At 45.4% G+C, this 22,612-nt stretch overlaps 1 protein-coding gene across 1 annotated transcript in view; it reads left to right on the top strand.

Annotated features, from left to right (window-relative positions):
- Positions 1 to 22,612, top strand: part of NAB2 (NGFI-A binding protein 2) — a 161,280-nt gene that overhangs the window by 95,847 nt on the left and 42,821 nt on the right. The window contains exon 4 of the mRNA XM_086959979.1: positions 19,170 to 19,227. Coding sequence (XP_086816105.1) covers positions 19,170 to 19,227 — 58 coding nt within the window. The remainder of the gene's footprint in view (positions 1 to 19,169; positions 19,228 to 22,612) is intronic.

Consider the following 22,612-nt stretch of genomic DNA (forward strand, 5'->3'; position numbering starts at 1 on the left):
TTTGCTGCAGTTCCCCAGTCCCGGATAAGTAGTCACATCAGCCAGTCCTTCCTTTTAGTCAGTTGTACTTTTGATGCTGTTGTTTGCAGAGACCCCTATTTAGAATGAGAAAGCAAAGCTACAAGCCTCAGTATGGGAAGTGGTCTCGACTGAAAACCCACAATAGGCTGAAAGTGCCACACGTGACACAGGGCCCTCTCAGAGCACTCTGAAGGGACACAGACCTTACACACAAATGTTTTTGTGTGTCTTGAGTGTTCGGTGAGCTTTAATGGGTGGGTGGCATGTCAAATAGTCACATTCTGAGCGGAAGTTCCTATTCTTTGTGGAGGAGGAAATAATAACCATAGTGCCGACCCTATTAATGTTTTGATTCCTCCTAGAATCAAATGAAAATAATTACTCAGGCAAATATTCAGGTTGATGTTTGACAGCTTCCACAGCTAGGAGCAGTGCTTAATTTTCCAAAAATATAAGTGCCGGTGACCAAGGTTTTATTCAGAAGCTCAGGCTGGTGCTATTTGAATCCTAGACAGACTAGTCTTGATTCCACCTCATTTCTCTTTCATCCACCACTGTACATTCCATGGCCCATTATCTCAGTCTTGCAGGGTCTTTTCCATCTCTGCTTACTGCCTTTGACCCTTTTTTCATTCCTTCTCGTCTTCCTTGTTTCGTCCTTTTGTGTTTTTTCATTTCTGGCTCGGGGTCATTTCTGTTGAGGAAAAATAAGTAAGTGGCCCTAAAACTGAGTGCCTTTGGGCCCCACCTGCAAGCACTGGCTCACATTAAGCACTGTCTGGGAGGAAAGGAGTGATAGAGGGAGTGGAGACACTAATGCAGCTGTAACATATATGTCCTGATCAGTGGCACAGCTAGACCTTCGGCCGCCCGTGGTGGCCCCTGCGTTTGCCGCTCCATGGCAGCATATAAAAGACCAGGGGTGCTGTAGATTCCTGCGGCTGCCACCCCGCAACAGCTGCAGGTAAGAGCAGGGGTTCAGGGGGAGGCGGCCGTCACCAAGACGTTGCCGAAACCCCTTCCCCGCATGCCAAGCCACTGGTCCTGATTTACAGTCTGATGGACTGTTTCTCCTTCGTTATAAAGCTGACAATGAGATATCTGTCAAGTTTGATACAGAGTCACCCATTTGCCAAACTCTAAATGAAGCCCATAGTTCCTAGTCAGTATGTTATTGGTTGAACTGCAGGACTGAGTAGTCACCCGTGCAGGGACATATGACAAAATATCACTAGACAAAATATTCTTAATTTTAGTAAGTAATAAAGGAAAGCAACCTTATATAGAGATTTTCAAGAAAGGTTATTTGAGATGTCCGGTTGTATGACTATACTGCAAGCACATTGTTGCTGATTATAATCCAGACTTCTCTCTCTCTTGGGAGATCCTGTGACTCTTATTTTCACTAGTGCTGATCCAAATCGCACAGCTCTACCAAAATATCAGAGAGCTCTTGGGTCTTGCTTACTGTCTGTGGTCACAGACCTATTGTCTACAAAATACAGTGAGTGGGTTTGGGTGAGCCCCTTACTCATGATAGGGTGGCTAATTTATCGGTCTCAGCTCTGCTCCGGATTCGATGACTCTCCTTGTTTCTATTTATGTCCTTCCACTCCCACAAAGCATAGCTTCTTTATCATATTTTGATTGGATTAGCTGTATCCTTCTATTGGAAACATCAATGAACTACGTTCATTTATCATTTTCATATTTTTATTCACCTTTCACTTTATCCATTTGTTTTTAGAAAGCCATGGGAGTGTACTGGTTTCCTCAATGTTTTCTCCATCTCTCCCCTCACCTGCATGCTCATACGTTGCTCCCCCGCACAAGGCAACTGCTTTTTGAAAATACTATTTTAGTTTTTTTAACAATTACTGCTGCCTGACTCTTTTGACAGTGAAGCCTTTGGCATTAAGACATATGCTTTGAGGGCCTGAATGTTGCTTCCATTGGGATATTTGCTATTGAGACCCACCAAAAATTACAAAGCCCTCATATTCAAGTGGGAAAGACTTGGGTGACTCTGGATCTTGCTTCAGCACTTCCCTTCATCCCACCTCAAAGGCGTGATCATGGTGTTCGTTTTAGGTCTAAAGTCCATCATCCACAGTGAAGATCAGGGTTACCCTTCTCCCTTCAGGTCATTGCCGACACTTTTTCCACCCCTGAACATATGTGCGATAACCTAATGCATGTTTTAGTTTTGTTTTGCTTCCATTGAACTAATTAGGCTTATTAACTTGAAATCAGGGATTTGTTGTTGAAAAGTTAAGGATTCAAGACACTGTCCGTAATGACCTAGAGTCCGATGGTTACCTTAGTCAAAATCAGAAGCAGATCCATGCCCAAGATAAGGAGAATATCTCAACCCAGGATCTGCACTCCCAATCTAGTCAGCTAAGAGTCGCTTTTAAAACAATCTAGTGTAGAGTATCTTTTTTTGTCTTACTCTTTCTCTCATATTGAGCACCGTGGAAAGCATCTCAAATAAACATACACAATTGTAGTATATCACCGAGGTAATTAGTTAAGGAATGTTGTACAACATATACATCCCTAACATTTTAAAAAGCTACTCTAGTTCCGCTCCCACCCCAAGAGAAAACATTTTAGAGGTGTAACCTGCCAGAATTTAACATCAGAAAAATGCCCGGTTATTACCAGAACATACAGATTCTGGTCCAATAACAACCAGAATTTGCATGTTTTTCCACACAAAAAAATGGACTATTTAATAACAATATCGCACCAAACACCAGACCACGTGCAATGAAGACCTTTGAATTTGTATTCTGCTGAGACGTTTTAAGGCATGGGCAAAGTGGGCTCTGGCCCAGGGCCCCAGCCTTTCACAGGGCCCCTGATAGAGCCAGCTCTGTTCTGCAGTGAGTCTTGCCTGGGTGATTTTTAATAATTCTTAAACATATTGTTTTAAATACCGTTTTCCTTTTAATTTTTTTAATGTGGGTCATGTGTGAGAGTATTACAGGCGTTTTGCAGAGATCATTCACTTTTCTCAACATCAAATGAAGATGCTGATTTTCTGCACAATATAAAAAAAGTGCTTGTCTGTAGTGTGTTTAGTTTCTCATAGTCATTGCCGTCACTAAAGAGAGTCACCGTTCCTGAGATGGTTTCTCGTTGCGCCTCCACTGCAGCAGTGTACTGTAGTCGCATTCATCGCTCTTCTAAGGAACGCACAAGCAGCTTCTGTTTCCCGCATTGAATGCCTGCGTCAGCGCTGCTGTGTGGGGCGGATTTGACAGCCTTTTGTAGCTGATAATGGCCGAAGTATACTTATGCTTGTGGAGGGCAGCATCAACAAGAACGTGCTCTTGAGAATTGCAGAACCCCCTATAAAATGCAATGTATCATACATCTGTGCAGTGTGGTGCAATATAACGGATATCGTGGGTTGTGCAACTTCCCCTAGAGACAGTCAAATCCACAGTGAGTGTTGGCCCAATGGCTCGTTCAGTGAAGTGCTCGCACCTTACATCTTACATAACCTATAGGTCACAGATTCAAATCCCAGAAGGGCCAACTCAACCTTTCTAATTTGCCTTATTGGGTACCATTTGTTTGAGAAATCCTACTGCCTGCTGCTTATGGAACAGAAAACGATAAACAGCCATATAAAGGATTATATGTTCACGAGTGTTTTATGTAATAAATCATATAGTCATGGAGCAGAGGGACAGACCCATTTACGGGATTCAGTAGAGTCTAGTAACTACAATTCCATCAATAAACTGGAATGTAGTACGGTCTCTCTGATAACGTTCAGTCATGAAAAAAGCTAATAAAGAGCCAGATTTGACGGATATCCTTCCGCCGCATCACAAGTCCAATATATCCAGTGGCATTTGTAATACAGCGGATGGGAGATCCGTCATGTTTGTGGCAAAGTAACCCGTCCGCCAAACTATAAATCAAACCCTTAGTTTCTATTGGATATTAACCAGTACATTACTTACTTGAACCTCCTCCAAGGCCAGCCTGGATCTAGAATTTTATTCATAGCCACTCATTTAGAATTGATTCAGGCGTCAAAGAACGTCATTGACAGCAACATTCCCTGGCTCCAGCAGAATTACATGTTGATTGCCTTAGATAGAGCGCGCAGGTCACCTGACTCAGATTACCATACTCACCTGGGCCCATAAACAACATATGATGAGATTTTAATCAGGTAACCTGTGCACTTACTCAGTGATTTATAATTTCCATTTAGGACCTAAACCATTGGCTTACCAATCTTCGTCATTGGTACCTAGAGTCCTAAGGGATCAAAGGTGTTAGAATAATAGGTAAAATAAGAACATTTGCACTCATAAAATACCCACAACTCGGGAAAGGTTTAAACTCTTTATCTAAAATCTTTAAAATGTCATAATCCAAGCTTTGAATAATAGAAAATTCTCAATTAGGAAAATAACGATTAGAATGAAAATATGCAGGGTTTTTATAAAGCAGTCTTTACGCATTTGACAAGAGGGTGGCAAGAGAGAAGGTAACAATACAATGACATACCCACATTGAATATTTACCTAGAATGGTGTGAAGAACTAACCCTGGCCACGGGTCAGTTTAAAGGACAGAACCCCGAAAGTGCAGGCACCATAAAGGCAAGCAGGTGCAGATCGGAATCAGGACAGGTAAAGCCAAATTGGATCAGGACAGGACCACCAAGGGCTAAGACCAGCACCCGCAGTTAAAGTTGCATCGCCTGCTTTACTCCCTCTCTGCAGCTAACAGCCAGAACCCGGTGAGAGTTATTGATTTCTCGGACAAAGTGCTTCGCCAGCACTACAGCTCTCAAACCCGATCTGGGTTTCGAACCTTCTGACAGAGGGCTCCGCCAGCACCTCTGCTCCCAATCACCTATTGAGTGCGTTGGGTCAGTGACAGGTCAGCTATTCGGACAAGTCGGGCAAATTAACTAGCTAAGCCTACCCTAGTTATACCATTTTCCAGGTCAGTGTACCACCCCCCAATGTTGCAAGTGTAAGGATCCCCAATTTTGATTGGATAAGAAGAGAGGAGAGGTCATCACACCATACCAAAATGAAACTTTTCTTGATGATATTAAAATTAACGTTCCTGCCCATAACTTTATTTTCCCATGCACTTTTATTCCACCCGGCAATGAATGTATCAATCAGTAACAATAGTGTTCAGTATTGTACAGTCCAACTTCCTCTCCTGGGGTTGAAAGTTCACGCTCCCAGGCACATCTTCCAGTGTACTGTAAGCTTGGCTGTGGTTCAATGACGAATGACTTAATCTCCTTCTGGAGTTTGACATGCGCGGTATGGGTTTTCAATATGGAGTAATAGCACCTCCCAGGCCCAAAGATTACGATACATGAAAAGTAGAAAATAAACAGTTTTAGAACACAGAATAAATGAATGCACTGTATACTACTTATTTCTACTCTATTCCCATTACTTTATATTTAACTATTGTGTTAGAGTTAAGCAGAACGAACAGCTTTTCAAAAGCAGCAGTGCAAGATTCTTGCATGTGAGGACATGGAGCAGCCATCTTAGTTCTAGTGCGCAGAAGCAAAAGATTCCCTCCAAAAGCAGAGAGTACGTCATGTCACATGAGTGTGACAGATGCATGGCAGTAGGAAATCCTGCGTAGCAGCGGCCATGTTAATGCAAGCGGATTATTCGTTAGTAAAAGCACATATGCGAGCTTCACTTAGATGTCGTGTAATGCAATATTAATAGAACAAACATGTTGATTAGTAAATTAACTTTATGTTGAGAAGACTGATTACAAGCAAGTCGCATTACAGGCGAATAATTGCTCCATCACCTTAAAAAAGGCCACATGCACAGGTGACAGAAGTTTCGTTTTTTTCCGACTCGAGCAGACATGGGAACTACAGTCCTTGAGAAACTCAACAATTTTTCTAAGTTTTTGCTTGTTTTTTGGGCTAAACCTTATTATTATATTAACACTGGGGTTGCCATACTATTACTATTTCTGCCATTCCTTGCTGAAGATAGCCTGCTACAATATTGACTGTTTATAAATACCAGTTAAGATTCCACAATGGAGAAGAAAAGGTGGCTTATCAGCAATATAGGGCCCGGCTCCATCATCAGAATCTTAATTGAAGTCATAAACAACTCTCCATGTTAGTTTATTATTAAAGATGGTAATCCATTTCAAATGAGGGTCTTACTGTTCCCTCTAAATGAAGGGAACACCTGCCAGTACAAAGAACAATGAGGTACTAGAACTACTTCAGTTGCATTGTCAAATTTGAGGTCTTGAAATGGACTACCTTTCTGTCTTTCATTTTTTCCCTTTGGGTGTTAAAAAAAGATTTAGGGAAACTAATTTATCAAGAATAGTTCTACCTGCAGATTCCTCACCTCTTGAATCTCCACCAGTCACCAAACAGGATCCAGATAAGTTGAAAAAGCTCTCATGTGCCAGTATGGTGGTGTGGCTCCAACGTAACCACACCCTTCACTAGACATGGCATCACAAAACCATACATGGCACCACTTGTTGCGCTAACGTCAGTTACCATTCATTTACACCCTTCAACGCAGATCTGGAGTTTGTTTCCCATTCAAATTCTCCTTAAAAAATATAATTGCAGTAATTTAGGGATCATATAACTCATGAAAGTGTCAAGCTTTGAAAGATGTCACTCTTGTTTTGAAGCAGATGTCAATGTCGGACTCCCACTACGTCTGTGTTTGTTGCCTGGGTATAAGCATGATTCCAAGGCCTATGAGAAGTGCAGCTGTATCCAGTCCATTGCCATCAAGGAATGAGAAATTAACTTCTTTATTCCTTGGGCCAGCTGCAAATGGCACTGTTGTCAATGCTCCAGGTCTCACTGCAGGTCATGGTCTTTTTCCACACAGGTATATCCTTAGTGGGCTCCATTGAAAGAGAAATCCACCCATCAAACGTGTAATAATCATTGCAAGAGTGATGCTTCCTCCTGTGGGCGTTATTCCTTTTCACAGGCGAGTTCGTCTAGTCGATTGTGCCTTCCTCCGACTCTGGTCTTGTTTTCACATCCTACCCCCATTTTGGAGAATATGCACCTGGGACCAGCTCTGTGTCAGCTCCGCGCCTGATCCGGGTTTTATGCCCGCTGGCACTGACCCTGCCAAGAGATATATTTGACAAAGACTTTGGCCATGTTTAACCTTTCTTCAACACCATCTAGGGAGCATTTGGCCCCCAAAGCGGCTGCAGGACCTTCAATGGTGCCTTCCCTTTTCAGCGCTTGGACGCCCCTGGGCAGCAATCGCGCTCAATAAATCTATTTCCATTCCATTCCCTTACAGACCCTTCACTGGCAGTGGCAGGCCCCAGTCCACCTCAGAGGACAAAGACTTTGCTTCTGATGCTGGAGTTTGTGCTGTCTTCGGATCTGCTGACCCCGACTTTATACCCAACATCAGAACTATCAAAATCCCAAAAACTAAGCACCATTTTAGAAAAGGCCAAAAATAAGTTTCAGGTTTTATTCAATGATGAGCCTATTTGCAAGCCTCTCTTTAGAGCTCTATGCTTTGCTGTCTTGTATGATAATTTTGGAACGGATCTGACTCTATGCAGATGCCTAATATGATAAGATCAGGCGGGGGGGGGGCGTGGCCAGCAGCATGGCCGAGTGAGACGTGCTTTCTCCGAGCACCGGCAGAAAGCTTTATCCGACAAATAATCCGGCAACCCGCGGGCCCGGAGAACATTCGTTTTTACTCCCTGGGCATGGATCGAAGTGGACCCGGAGGCCCCGGCTGACGTTCCCGAGCGGTGTTTTGGTCCGAGTTGGTGAACCTGCTGTCAACCTAAGATGGCGCCTGATCTGGACCAGGAGACCTCTGGCCGTGGAGCGGGGCTGTGATTCGGATCGCATCCGCGACCACCCAGAGGGGGTGAGCGGATCTCTGTTGCCCCCCCGGGGCTCGTCTATTGCCTATTGTCTGTGTGGTGTGGGCCGCTGCCGGGCGGACACTGGAACGCCGGTGAAGCCTGAGCCCCCCTCCCTCCTTCCGGGCCGAGAAGGGCGCTTATAGATGGTGGACTGCACTCGATGACCCTCAGTGCCCTGGATGCAGGAGGAGTGCCGGTGCTACCGAGGGGGCTGACTTTGGGGAGGATGTGTCTCGACCGCTAGGCCGGCGAGGCAACCCTAAAGCACGGTAAAGTCGTTGGAGCCCCGGAGCCTGGAGCTGGCCTGCGGAACGCCTTGGCACTCTTGTCCCCCCCCCCTCTCTCCTCTCCTGTGTGGCGGCCAGAGACCTTGGACCATCGGCATATGGTGGGGACTGTCTGCAGCAGGACCGGCGCACGCGGCCTGTGTGTGACCCTGATCCAAATCTAGGCCCGGTCCGGCCTTCTGCGGAGCTGCAGGCCAAGTGGACTCTGGGGTGATGGAGGCGTGAGAGCGGGTCTGAACTGAGTGGGGCACAGGCAGATATACATCCGTGGCAAAGTGCCCCGAGAGCGGCCTGAGAAGATCGTGAGGTGCGATCTCCCCCCCTCCCTCCCACTGAATCAACGGAAGGGTTGTGACCACCAGGGGGAACGTGAGGTTTCTGCCAGACCTGTGCACACCTGTCTGGGTGATCTGTGCGCTACCCCGAGGGTATTCAGCTAATAGGAGAGACTCCTACACATCCCTGCCTAGCAAATAACAACCATGGGGAAAGATAGGGACCCGAAACCACCACGACAGGGAAAGATGGACCGCTATACAAAGGTCATCACCCCCCCTCCGGAGGAACGACTGGGCACCCGCTCGAACACGGACACCCTCCTCCAGGCGATCAATGCCTCCAGAGTGGCATTTGAGGGCAAAAATTGAAGCAGTGGGCACGGAAGTGACTCCCCTGCACCAGGACCTGCGGAACCTGGCAGAGAGGGTCACTGACTCAGAGACCAGGTTGGGTGAGGCAGAAGGTACGCTAAAAGATCTACGCCAATGCATGATGGAGTTACAATCTTCACATAAAGACCTGCAGTGGCGGGTGGACGATGCAGAAAACAGAGCACGTCGCAACAACCTCCGTTTTGTGGGCTTTAGGGAAGGTATTGAAGGAACGAAGATGTCTGAGTTTTTCCATTCTTGACTTCTACACACCTTCTCAAAAGACACATTTTCCACCTGTTTTGTTACAGAGAGAACCCACAGGGCGCTTATGGCCCGACCGCCTGTAGGAGCACAACCACGACCAGTAATAGCTCACTTTTTTAACTTTCTGGCAGAGACATGATTCTCAGGGAAGCTAGGAAGCTAGGGGGAATCCGACACGAAAATACCCGCATAATGATCTTCCCTGACTACAGTAGAGAGGTACAGAAACAGAGGCGCACTTTCGATTCCATGAAGGCCAAACTGCGAGAGCATAAGATCCAATATATGCTCCTCTTCCCTGCAAAGTTGAAAGTGATGTTTTTGGGCAAATCACACTTCTTCCAGACCCGAAGGAGGCGTGGCACTGGTTGGAGGAACGACCTACACTGGAAAGGCCGGAGCTACCATCACGTAGCAATGGGTCGTTGACGGGAGATGCCAGCCGGTCACCGGGTCAACAAAGAACGCTGAGACCCTGACAGACCCGCACTGGACGACTTCTGGAAGCGGCCCCCTGTGCACCAAAAGGCACTGGCAGACCTCGAAGGCGCAGTGTCCACTCATTGGATTCTTGCATCGCGTCGGGCTCCCGCACTCTTCATCTTCCTGACCATCATGACCCAGACACTGAGGCTGAGGACGGGGATTCCGGAGGGGAAGAGGTTGCGAACCCCTCCTTACACCCCTTGGCAGCTGAAATAATGGCAATGGAGCAAGATGCAGTAACAGACACTCTGGCCTCACAGGGAGAACCACCGGACTCACATTCGTAAACGAAGGCCTGCGAGGTTGTCTGTGGACACAGACTAAAACTCCGGAGCACGCAAGTTGGATCCCTCCCCTTTTTTCCTTCTTTTCTCTCCTTTTATTCACCTGCTCCGCCTGCTGGAACCTGCGTAGTGTTCGTGGATATCCACCGAATCGTAGGCGAGAGGCTTGGAGTGGCTATAGACTCGGATTCTTCGTAGCCCCTCTTTTCTGTCAATTTTCAAACGCTATTGTTTTTCTTGTTTATTCTGTTTATTCTTCATCCCTCTGTTTTGTTTTAGAGTCTCCTCTTTCACGCTGCGAGAATTGGAACTCATGGCGTAGGTTGGGCTTGGAGGGCGAGAGACCTTTACCACCCTAAGGCTCATTCTCTAGCGACTGGCGGAGGATGCGACACTGGGGAGGAGGGAGGTGGGTGGGGGCAGAGGACCGGAGGGTTTCAACAGCTCCAATGGTTGGGTTTATTTTATTTTATTTTGTTATGGTTAATTGTTTAGCGGTCACACAGTCACGGCAACGTATACAATCACCCACTACCCCCACACAAGGTATAACCTGATCATCTATGCTCACAGATCCAGTGACTGATAATGCGGCCCCCGCGCCTGGGATGGAGACTGACCCCTACATGATACTTACTTGGAACATAAACGGCCTAGGGGACAAAATCAAGCGAGGGTTGGTGTCCTCATACATAAATGGGTTCACCCAGATGTGGTGCTCATACAGGAGACTCACCTCAAGGGCACAAAATGTGGGTTCCTTGCGAGGGGGTTCTACAGGGTCCTAGCACACACAGGATACTCCACCAGCTCCAGAGGGGTGGCCATCTTGATCAAAAAGTCCCCCAGTACAAGGTAAGACGTACATTGACCGACCCCCAGGGGACGGACGTGGGAGTGACAGGGATATGGGGGAGACGCAAGGTCACTATTGTATCGGTCTATGCCCCTCCTAAAATACAGGCAAGGACTTTTCATGGGGTGACTGATATCTTACTGGAGACAACGGGTACGTTACACATCTTAGGAGGTGATTTCAATGATGTAATGTCTATCCCTAGGGACCGCGCTGACCCACCACAAACTACACAGCTGGCTCGGCTGATAGATACCCTTGGTTTGGTGGACGCGTGGCGAGGCTTGCATCCAGACACACAACAGTACTCATATTACTCTGGGGCACACAGGGTACATTCAGGAATGGACTATGTCTTCCTTCCAAGAAGTGCTTTTAATACTATCTATGAGGTGGGGTATCTGGCACGGGGAATCTCTGACCACTCACCCCTGCTTGTTGAGCAAGAAGGGAGGCCCCAGGCGAGGCAGGGGAATTGGAGACTATTGGCTTGGCACCTGCAGAACAACAAGGTATTAAGGGGCCCTGGGCTGACACAACAGTGTATTTTACCCAAAATGCAGGTTCGATGCAGTCGGCATCGTTTTGTGGGAGGCCTATAAGACAGTTCTCAGTGATAGGGCCCAAAACCGAATAGCATGGGAGAAGCGGAAGGCACAGGAGGAGCTCACCACTCTGGAAGCCCAAATTCGGGCACTAGAACACCGTTATCTCACGGGTAAGGACCCACAGGTCCTCTGGCAGCTGACAGACACACAACAGTGCTACAGAGATCTGGCTACAGAGGAGGCTAAGATGCAAGCGCAGGCGACCCTTCAAAGATTATACGATGTGGGAGACAAGTCTGGCAAGCTATTGGCTTGGCTTAGTCGCAAGGAAGCAGAAACTAGATGGGTAGAAATCATAGTAGATCAAGAGGGGCAGACGCAACAGGGAGACGCGCAAATAGTACGGGCGTTCGCCACCTATTTTCAAGCCTTTTACGAAGCCCGGGAGTTGGGTACACCGGCGTAAGTTTCAGCATACCTGAACACTATCCAGACCCCGAGATTGGATGATACTGATAGGGAGGCGCTGGAAGGGGACATAAAGGTGGACGAGCTGAAAGAATGGATTTCCAGCTCAATTTTATAACAAAGGGGCAGACCTCTTGGTGGTGCACCTTTTAGCACTGTTCTAAGATGAGGCTCAGTATGACGTACTCCATTTAGATCTCAGGATGGCCACGATTATCCCCATCCATAAACCAGGAAAACCCCAGGCGGATTGCGCATTGTATCGTCCAATCTCACTCCTCAACATAGAGGTCAGACTCCTGGCGACCATCTTGGCCCTCCGCCTACGCCAAGTAATTTCGGGCTTGGTTCACCATGACCAGACGGGCTTCCTCCCAGAATGGGCAACCAGACAGAACTTACGGAGATCCCACAATTGGCTCATGGAGGTGCAGGACAGTGATGATCCCCACATGTTCCTCTCCCTAGATGCCGAAAATGCGTTTGAGGCTGTACATTGGCCCTTTTTAGAGGCTGCTCTCGTCAAGTTTGGAATTGGACCCAAGTTCCGACAGTGGGTCGGACTCCTCTATACGGACCCCGGAGCATGGGTTAAAGTGAATGGACTGTTGTCGGATGATTTCCCCATCCGATGAGGAACCCGGCAGGGATGCCCGTTGTCTCCCCTACTCTTTGCCCTTACAATCGAAATAGTGGCATGTGAGATCCGACAGAACAGGGAGATAAGGATTTTAAGATTACGCCGAACGACACGGGGGAAGAAAAAATCTCATTATATGCGGACGATATCTTATTATACATTACCCGACTGGAACACACAGTACCTGCCCTGTTTGAGCTCCTGGACAAATACGAGTCCTTCTCAGGCTACGCCAAAAACTGGCATAAATCAGTCATCTATAGCCCAAGAGCCAGGCAGGCATGGCCTCCCCTTCCCAGGGCCCTACAGATAGCGCAGACGGGATTCACATATCTGGGGATCTATTTAACCACAGATGAAAACCTCTCATATCAAAAAAATATCCAGCTGGTCATAACGAATTTTGCATCTGATGCGCTGCGGTGGAAAGCATTACTCCTTACGATCCTCGCCGTTCTGCAATGTTCAAAATGATCACCCTGCCCCGCTTCTTATAAGCCCTCCAAAATGAGTACTTCCCCCTCCCTAGACAGACGTTCCGGGTGATTGATGCGAAAGTACGCTCCCTGCTGTGGCTAGGGAAGGAACCAAGGATTGCCCTAAGTACGCTGCAGCGGAACCAGTATAATTGAGGGATATTCTTGACAGATATCGAAGCCTATTACTGGGTGGAGCATCTGACGCCAGTGAATAAATGAATCCATGTCCTGGCTGATCATCCCTCCTATAGGCTAGAAAGGAACACCATGGCACATTGTTCATGCTTATACTTTCTATATGGAGGGCGCGGGAGGGGACGCCTACTCCCAGCCTTGCGAATAACACTGGAGTTCTGGGACAGGGCGACCAAGGTAATGGGCTGGGCGCGCAAACTGACTAAACAATCACCGATCTGGCATTGCCCCTAGTTGAGGGAACTCCACAAACTAAGGGGCTTTGGGGGTTGGGATACCGTTGGCATTTCCAATTTAGGGAACGTGATGGCGAATGGGGGACTCAAACCTTTTAGGACACTTGCAACAGAGCTTGGGCTACACACTACCCACATTTTTAAGTACGCGCAACCGAGACATGCCTGGACAGTCAAAAACTAGCTTTCCCCTCCTCTGCCAGAATATGCTCAGCTGGAGGGACGACTATTGCAGGAGCAGATACCCAACAAGGCAGTCTCCCTAACATACAGGACTCTGAATAATAACATGCCCGACAGACTGGGGAAACGTAGGGAGGCCTGGGAGCTGAATCTGGGCACGCTAGAAATTGTGGACTGGGAGGCGACCCTGATGCACCACAGGGAAGTAGCGATTGAATCCCGCCTCCGACTCATCCAATACGAAATATTGCACAGGGTGTATTTTGACAGGGTCCGCCTACACTGCATGGGCAGAGCGAGCGAGCCGCACTGCCTGCGCTGCAGACAGCCACATGGAGACTTCTATCATGGTATCTGGGAGTGTCCCATCATACACACATACTGGACACATGTACTGGGAGATCTGAGCAAAGTGCTGGACGAGACATTACTTTTCGATCCTAAATTTGTACTGCTGGGCATACCCGGAGATGTTGACTTGGGACGTCCCCAGCTTTTCTTTGCTTTACTGGCATTGGTGGTAGCGAAGCGAGATGTGGCCCGTACATTGGGGGCGTCGCTACCTCCCCAATTAGGAGAATGGCGGAGGGGGATGGATATGTATATGGCAGCGGAGAGGGTTACATACAAAGCGAGAGGGTGCCCGAGGAAGTTCCGTAAAGTATGGGGGAAATGGAGAAAATATCATGGATTAGAGGGTTGGGATCTGATTAGCATGACACGATTTGTGGACCTAACTGGGCCCTGGATGAGGGGATCACCGGGTCTAGGTCTCCGAATCCTGGGGAAGACAACGATTAGGGGAAGGATACTGTTAGATCAGAGCTTGGCGAGGAGACCATCTGTCTCCCGGTTCTATAGAATGAGGGGGATGAGCTGTCTTTTGATGTGGACTATATGTGGGGGTTGTGATTAAATGTGATATGCTAGATGTTTTGTATTGGTTGAAAATGCAAATAAAACAATTTCTAAAACAAAAACAATGATACGATCAACTGTAGTGAAGCGGACAACCTTCTTCCTCCTTTAGATGTTGATAGGGGTGCTTATTTGCCCTTACTAAATGCCCTTGTCCTGGATATTTCCCCTGAACATAGCTAGATCTGAGTGTCAGGCCCTTCCACATAGAAAATTGCCACCCACAAAGGAAATTGCCTCCTTTATTGCAGTTCTTTATAAAGGAGAATAAGGCTCATCTTCTCACCACAGAGCTCCTCCTGCCTTCACTCTCCTATTATGGTTGTATGGGACAAGCTGCTTATGTTCCTGCTATGAGCTTCGTGGTTGCCCTCAGAAATTGTCCTGCTCCGATAATCCTTAGTGTTATTTATCACTCTCAATAAATTCTAGCCCGGGCATGGTCGGATTTTGTGACGTGCAATAAATATATATCACACCTGATGTGTGCAATAAATATATATCACACCAGACACCGGACCACTTGTAATCCGGGCCTTCAAATTTTGAATCTGTATCACAACACTAAGTATACCTGTGTCTCTACCTGGTCATTCCATTTTTCAACATCAAATGAAGATGGTGATCAGCTGCACAATAAGAAATCTAGATGATTTCCATAATTTTTCTAATCTACTCACCATTCGCCTGAAATCCAGGTAGTCCAGACATCTTTATGTATGAAACTTATTCCTAATTATATCTCCTCTACTTCTCCAGACAGTGTGAAAACAAATCGAGGCAATGATCAAGAAAGTTTTTTATCTTGGAAATCAAGTTCCTCCAAGGCCATGTGCTTTTTAGCTTTCTACTCCTGTGCCCATTGGAAGATGTTCTCACTGCTAGTACCCAATCTCATGGATCATTCTCATGATCAAGTTGCTGAGATGATGCATAACTGGTAAGATTACTGATTCCAAGCAGGCTCTCTGCTCAGGCCATGACCCTGTGGGTTTGGTTGGCAGGGCTAAGATTTTTTCAGTGGCTACAAACTGTCATGCATAAATGTGTTCCACTGGATTCTCTGGAGGCACTCTGGCCAAGCAAATAGCTATGCCCTTCGATTGTTATTACTAATTTGGTGTAAAAGCCTAATCTGTTTTAAGAGATTCATTCTGGTCTTTGCCATGGCTCATTCACTGGTTTTGGCTCCCTTAGCCTCTCAGTTCCACCAACAGTATGGGGAGTATAGGGGTTATTCTTAGGGTCAGCCTTATCTGCAATACCAGCCCTCGCAGCCTGTCAAATAGTCAAACCATTATTTTCATAGTTACAGAGGGCATAGCCCCGCCATAGGATGCAAAAAAACACACATACACACACCAGCAGCAACCATCTTTTTTATCCTTCAACTTATCCTAACAAATCTTTGTAACTCACCCTGGGGGTAAGGTGGGTATCCTCTTTGTTGACATGCTGGTAGTTCTTGACTTAAGATCATTAAGAACTTAGATCATCAAGAGTTGATACGCTGTCGATTTCCGGGAATCACCTTCTTCAACCATCCTGTTTCCTTTGTTTCTTGGGCATATCATGACCGCTTTTCCAGCAGGAGTTTCTTCCCCTCTGAACAAGGGAAGTATACAAAAAAGTTATGGATGGACAGCTTGAATACATCTCAGCCACTGGTAATTATTCTGAGCTGCATCCCAGTATATTGGTATTTTGCATACCATAACCCCTTAGTTTGCATTCCACCATATGCAAATCCTTCTTTACCTTGCTTTAATAAGTACAGTCCAGCCCCAACTCCCTGAACTGGAACACAAACAACCCAATACTGGTTTCACCCTGAAAAGGGCTCATCAGTCGGGTGCAGCTTGGTTCCAGTAGCAATGTGAGCATGAGACTCATATGTAGGCATATCCATTACACCTAGGTCCTTGCATTGAAGTATATAAAAAAGTGATAGATAGATGCTTGAATTACCGTCAGCCACTGGTAATTACTCAGGTTGCATCCCAGTCTATCATTATTTTGCACAACATGCAACCTCAGTTTGGACCGAGCCATATGCAAATCTGTTTTAACCCTGGTGCCCCAATAAAAACAGTCCGGTCCGAACTGCCATGCCAGATCTTCCCTGAACTGAAACATGAGCGACCCAATACTGACTTCACCCTGATTGGGGCTTGTCAGTTTGGTGCTTAGTACCAGTGGCACTTACAGTGAACATGGAACACATATCAAATCATACCTGTGTCATTTACTTAATCGCCATTAAATATACACAAAAATTAATGATGGAATTCTTGAAATAATCTCAGCCACATGTAGCTGCGTGCGAGCCCATCCCAATCCATTGTTATTTTGCACTCTATGCCACATCAGTTTGGACCCACCCATATGCAAATCAATCTTGTCCCTGCTCCAATAAGTACAGTCCAGCACAAACTGCCAGGCCAGGTCTTCTATGAACTGGAACACAAGCATCCCAAAACTGGTTTCACTCTAATTGGGGCTCATCAGTCGGGTGCAGCATGGTACAGTGGCACAGTGAACACTAGACCGATGTCTGTATGTATGGGTCGTACTTAGGGCATCTCAGTGAAGTATACACAAAATATTGCCTCACATTCCCTCTGCTGGACGCATTGAGGCAGTAGCATTGAGTCAAGGATCACAATGAGTTGGTGATGATCAGTCATCACCAAATGAGTGGGTGGACTACCTCAGTTGGCTTCACTTTCATGAGCACCAGTGGCATCTTCATCTGGAGGTGGTATGAGCCATCTTCGCTCTCTGGGGCAGTCCTTCCCTGGACCTCTTCAACACTCATAAAAACTCTTACTGCCTGCTGTCTGCACTATCCATTTTCTTCTGCGAGGGGCTCTGGGTAATTGCAAGTAACTTCCAGCTTCATTGTATGTTCGCTTCCAATTCCATCTATTCCTCTTGCTTTGAGGAAGCTACGGGCGCAGATCTTGATAGTGGCAGACTAGTTGAGGAGGGTGTGATACTCAGAACTTCCACACTTCTCTCTGTGCCCTGCTCTTTTGCCTCCACTAAGGACAAACCTCCTGTCTCAGTGAAAGGGGTATGTTCTTCAGCCAAATCACCAGAGCCTCCACCTTCATGCCTGGAATTTGAATAGGACAATTGGATTTTTGTTGACATACCTTCAGAAGAGGTGGACATTGTCTTAGAGGTCCACTGCCCTGCCACCATATTTGTATATTCTACTTGGTGGTTTGTTTTTGTGTCTTAGTATGCAGAGGAAGAGGTGGACCCCTCAAAGCAAGTTTATTTTTGTGTTACACTTCGTGTTTTGAATGGCCTGGCAAGGCTTTGCTTTGGGCAGCCTTAAAGGATATTTGTCTGCCATTTACATTTTTGTTTGTTTGCCGTATCAACCATCTTTATTCACGTCACTTGTGATGTGCTTCTTGAAAGGGTGGGTTTACATGCATCCTCTTTCACCTTTTTTTTATGCCTCAGTGTGACCTGAATTTGGTCTTCACCTTTCTTATGGGGTCACTGTTCAAACCTCAGATTTTTTTTTCCTTAAGACATCTCACACTTTCCAAGGAGGAAGTGAGGGTATGCAGTCTTGATCCTTGTAGAGATCTAAATTGCTACATTTATAGTACTCGATGATCAACTCTTCTTCAGCAATGCTATTACGGCCAGGCCCTCCTCAAGAAGAATCCCCCAGATAGCATCTCAGCTCATCTTTCAATATGAAGACTTCTTTTTTTAGATTTTTCAGATATGCTTCGGTCTGTATGTCTCGGTTAAGTATGTGTTGGGGTATGACATGGGCTTCGATCCCCACTGTATCTGGCATTACTACTTTGACTTTCAAGTCACATGGATGGCTATTGTACCAGGTATGTGCAGCTGGAGTTCTTGGTTTGATCATCTTTTCGAACCCATCCTCTTGCAGGGCACTACTTGGGTATTCATCTAAGAAGTGAGGAATCTGCACATAGAAGTATCTGTGATCAGAACAAGTTACTTACTTGTGGTAATACTATTTCTGAAGGGTACTTTATCTACCTGCGCATTCATCACCTATCCACTGACCTTCTTTTTCTGAGAAGAAGCCCTACTCCTGTTTAGTAATCAGGTTCCAAGCTAGGTTTCTGCACCGCATCCTTGCCAATTTCAGCAATATCCTTTCCGGAGCATGGAAAAATGGCCAGGCAGTGCATCTGGTGGCTCCATATGTGGCTCTGTGACATCATATCTGGAAATGGGCAAGAGTTGAGCTGGAGCCATTGCACCCCCTTACATGCGCTGGAAAGCTTTTTCAAATTTTCTGGATCAAGTCTGACTCCTGAAGGAGATTCAAGAGGTGAGGTGTATGCAGGTAGGAGTATTCTTCAGAAAAACACAAGTTTATTTTGTGTGTGTGTCTGTCTGTGTTTCACTTTTCTAAAGTGACTAACTAGTGAGGGTTTGTGTTAGACTACTGCAGCATTTCTGATATTTATACACAGTGCTTCAAAGCTCGTGAGGGAAATATCAAACAGTGACATGTTGGTTCTACTTATATAATTGCCTAATTGATTATGTTTATATGTGCTTTGTGGTGTATAACTAAATCAGCGTGGACCTATCTGTATGGATTTTTTTACTATAATTGAAACGTGTATCTGAGCAGGATGACAACACCCAATTGCTATTGTATATCTCTCTGTTATTTGAAGTACGCTCTAACATATTTACATTTTCTTTCATTTCTAGACTGCATAGTGAGGACAGCAGTGGGATGCCACCTTTGGCAAAAAAGATTAAACAAGAGGTAAATAAATCTTCAATAGCTACAATGCTGCCAAGACCAGACTAATAATACTGATTGAACCCTTCCTTCCAAAAACAAATCCTTGATGGAATTGATGAAGTACGGTGAGACCATCAGCTCAATAGGTTAAAGGCACCACAAATAGATTAAGGAGTGGAGTCCCACCCAGAAGAATAGGTTCAACTTTGTTGTTAGAGTTCATAAGAGCCAAGCTTCTTCTTAAAAAGAGACCTGGTTGATCTGCAGCATAAGTATTAATATCTGAATCTTATCACATTAATCTTTATTGTTTAATGAATTTCAGTTTAACTTTTCAGCTCATGCCATTCCATGGAAGACTGCATTGATGGTATCTATAATGTATAATTTTGTGTTACATTTTTGACAACTCGTTCAAATTATTTTCGTTGGATTGCTCAGTTCTCCATACTAGAATTCCCTCTGAGATTCATATACAGTAGAATGTATACCCGTCAGTGGTCTTCCTCTTCAAAGTCCTTACATACCTGATATGACTCCGCACTTCAGACAAATAGCCCTCTATATCATAACAGGGAAGAATGCTATTTTCTTTTGTCCTCCTTATGAATTTAACATTCTTTGCTTTCTAAGTGCCATATCCCTGCCTTCTTACCTTTAAACCTCTATAGCCCGAAAGCCTCACCCGTTCTTTCTGCCTCCATCTGGAAGCTGTAACCTCTCCTGGAAGTAAGCACCTGCTTATTTCATTTCTCTATCATTGTACATTCCATTTCTTGATGTCACTACCCTGATTTAACATGTGGGTTGTTGCACAGCGTAGGCCTGGATTCTGCCCCAACCAGTGGCTGTAGCTGGGGAGGGTCAGATTCCGGCTGCAGGTCTGCATGCCCAGTAGCAACTTCACTCTAGATAGCTCAATCTGTCTCCCTCTAGGGGTTTCAACATTTACAATCATGGGTGAAATGGCAAACATTTCATCCTAGGAATGAGCATGTTGGCATCTTGCATATGCAACAGACCTGTTCAGTTGGCTAGTTAATGTGTCAGTAAGTCCCTATACTTGCTGGTCAGTGAAGAGTGCCTTGTACTTTCCGTCTCTGTCTGTGCACAATGGAGCGTACTCCAAGGACTTTCTGTGGCAGCATGCTTCATGTCCCCTGTAAATAGGGTACCATTAAGATCAATGGGGTCACCCTGTCTCCCTCGGAACCCGGTTGTATAATTACACATCTACAAATGGTTCCTTTGGGTGAGCACCACGAGGTGCTAGTTTAGATCCAAAACATTCCTTCAGAATCACTATTGAATAGTAACAGTCATGAATGTACCACACCTACAACAATTTATTAAAAATATATAAATGTATTACTTATTTTGTTCTGATTTTTGTGTTTTTTTGTAAGGACTTTGCACAGAAAATAGATACGAGCTGTCTTACGAAAAAACACAACAACAAATACGCAGACAATTCAATGGGTGACTGTGGTGACAAAGTAAATGAGTGATCTTTAAAATTCAAAAACAAACAAAACAATAACATACATTCTCTGTCCTTCTCTGGTCTTTCACTCTAGCTTGCGCTATTTCCATAAATAATTAGCTATAGTGAGCCTGGACATGAGATAGCTTCACGTCGACGTTTTGACCCTGTGTTTGTAGTTACATCAAGTAGGGTCTTCTTCAGAGCAAAAACGGACTAACAACAGCCTATTAAAAAAGGAAATAAGGTTCCTATTAGTGTGGTGTAGGATACAATCATTATAAGTGTGTGAGCAGTCATGCTCTAGGGGGACTCACCCTTGTTCAGTTGATTTTCAATGGAAAAAAGCTCATCCGAGCTTTAACAGATGGGGTCATCTGAAAAAGGTAAGCTGCCCATTATAATCACCATAAACATTACAACTACACAGTCTATGGTCAGAGCAGTCACTGTGTTCATAAATAATACTAATGGCACTTACCAATGTGCTTCATATGTGAATCTGTAAACGTGATCAGCTGTATTCCAACTTTCAGCTGTATACCTGTTGGGAAAATTAAGTTCTAAGCGTACTGCTCCCCATCACTTTTGTCAAGGACAATTCACTCTACTAAATGTGAAGTACTCAGGCTGATGCACTTACTCCACTGGTCGTATACTCAGACCTCCAGGGGGTATAAAGAAAAAACGTTTGTGTTCGCTGCTCTCAAAACCAGTATTAGTTATGGATGTCCAAGTCCATCAAATACGGCTAACCGCACCTCTTCGGCGGGAAAAGTGAGTGATGGGGAGTAGTACGCTTAGAACTTTATTTTCCCAACAAGTATACAGCTGAAAGTTGGAATACAGCTGATCACGTTTACAGATTCACATATGAAGGCACATTAGTAAGTGCCATTAGTATTATTTATGAACACAGGGATCACTCTGACCATAGACTGTGTAATTATAATGGTTATGGGGATTATAATGGGCACCTTCACCTTTTTCAGATGACCCCATCTGTTAAAGAGTTGTTTGTTGACAAGCTCCATCTGGGCTCAGAGGAGCTTTTTTCCTTTGAAAATCTGACTGAACAAGGGTGAGTACCCCTAGAGAATGACTGCTCACACACTTGTAATGATTTTATCCCACACCACACTAATAGAACCTTATTTCCTTTTTTAATAGGCTATCGTTAGTCCGCTTTTGTCCTGAGGAAGACCCTAATTGATGTAACTACAAACCCACAAAAACAGGGTCGAAACATCGACGTGAAACTATCTCATGTCCAGGCTCACTATAGCTAATAATTTACGGACATAGCGCAAGCTAGAGTGAAAGATCGGAGGACAGAGAATTTATGTTATTGTTTTGTTTGGTTTTGTATTTGAAACTTCACTCATTTCACTTTACATCACCACAGTCACCCATTGAATTGTCTGCTTATTTGTTGTGTTTTTCGTAAGACAGCTCGTATCTATTTTCTGTGCAAAGTGCTTACAAAATTAAAAAACTGAAATATCAGAACAAAATAAGTAATACATTTATATATTTTTGATAAGTCCCTGTAAATAGGGGACACAATCACTAATTACCAGGTGACTGATATTTTGGCTGCTGGCCTGTTTGAAAGGTGCATCCATGCAACGGAGGGCACTGCTGCTGGAGCAGGGTCTTGTGCTTGCTTGGCCTTGCTGTTTCACTCTTTGACTTGCTAGTGAGTACATACTTGCTTCTGGCTGTGGCCCATCCACCTGTTGGTGCATGTGGGGGTCGGTGCACACATTGCTGTGTGCTTCTACATGCAGTTGACATCGGTGTTGGCTCTGCTTCAGATCCGCCTAGGTCCCATGTAGGCATCCTTCTTCTGTGGTGGTGGGTATGTCCCCTTTTGGCACGCTCCTCTTCAAGATGTGTACATGGCTAAAAGGGCAGATACAA

Source organism: Lissotriton vulgaris, chromosome 1_1 (genome assembly GCF_964263255.1).
Source record: "Lissotriton vulgaris chromosome 1_1, aLisVul1.2, whole genome shotgun sequence".
NCBI lineage: Eukaryota > Metazoa > Chordata > Amphibia > Caudata > Salamandridae > Lissotriton > Lissotriton vulgaris.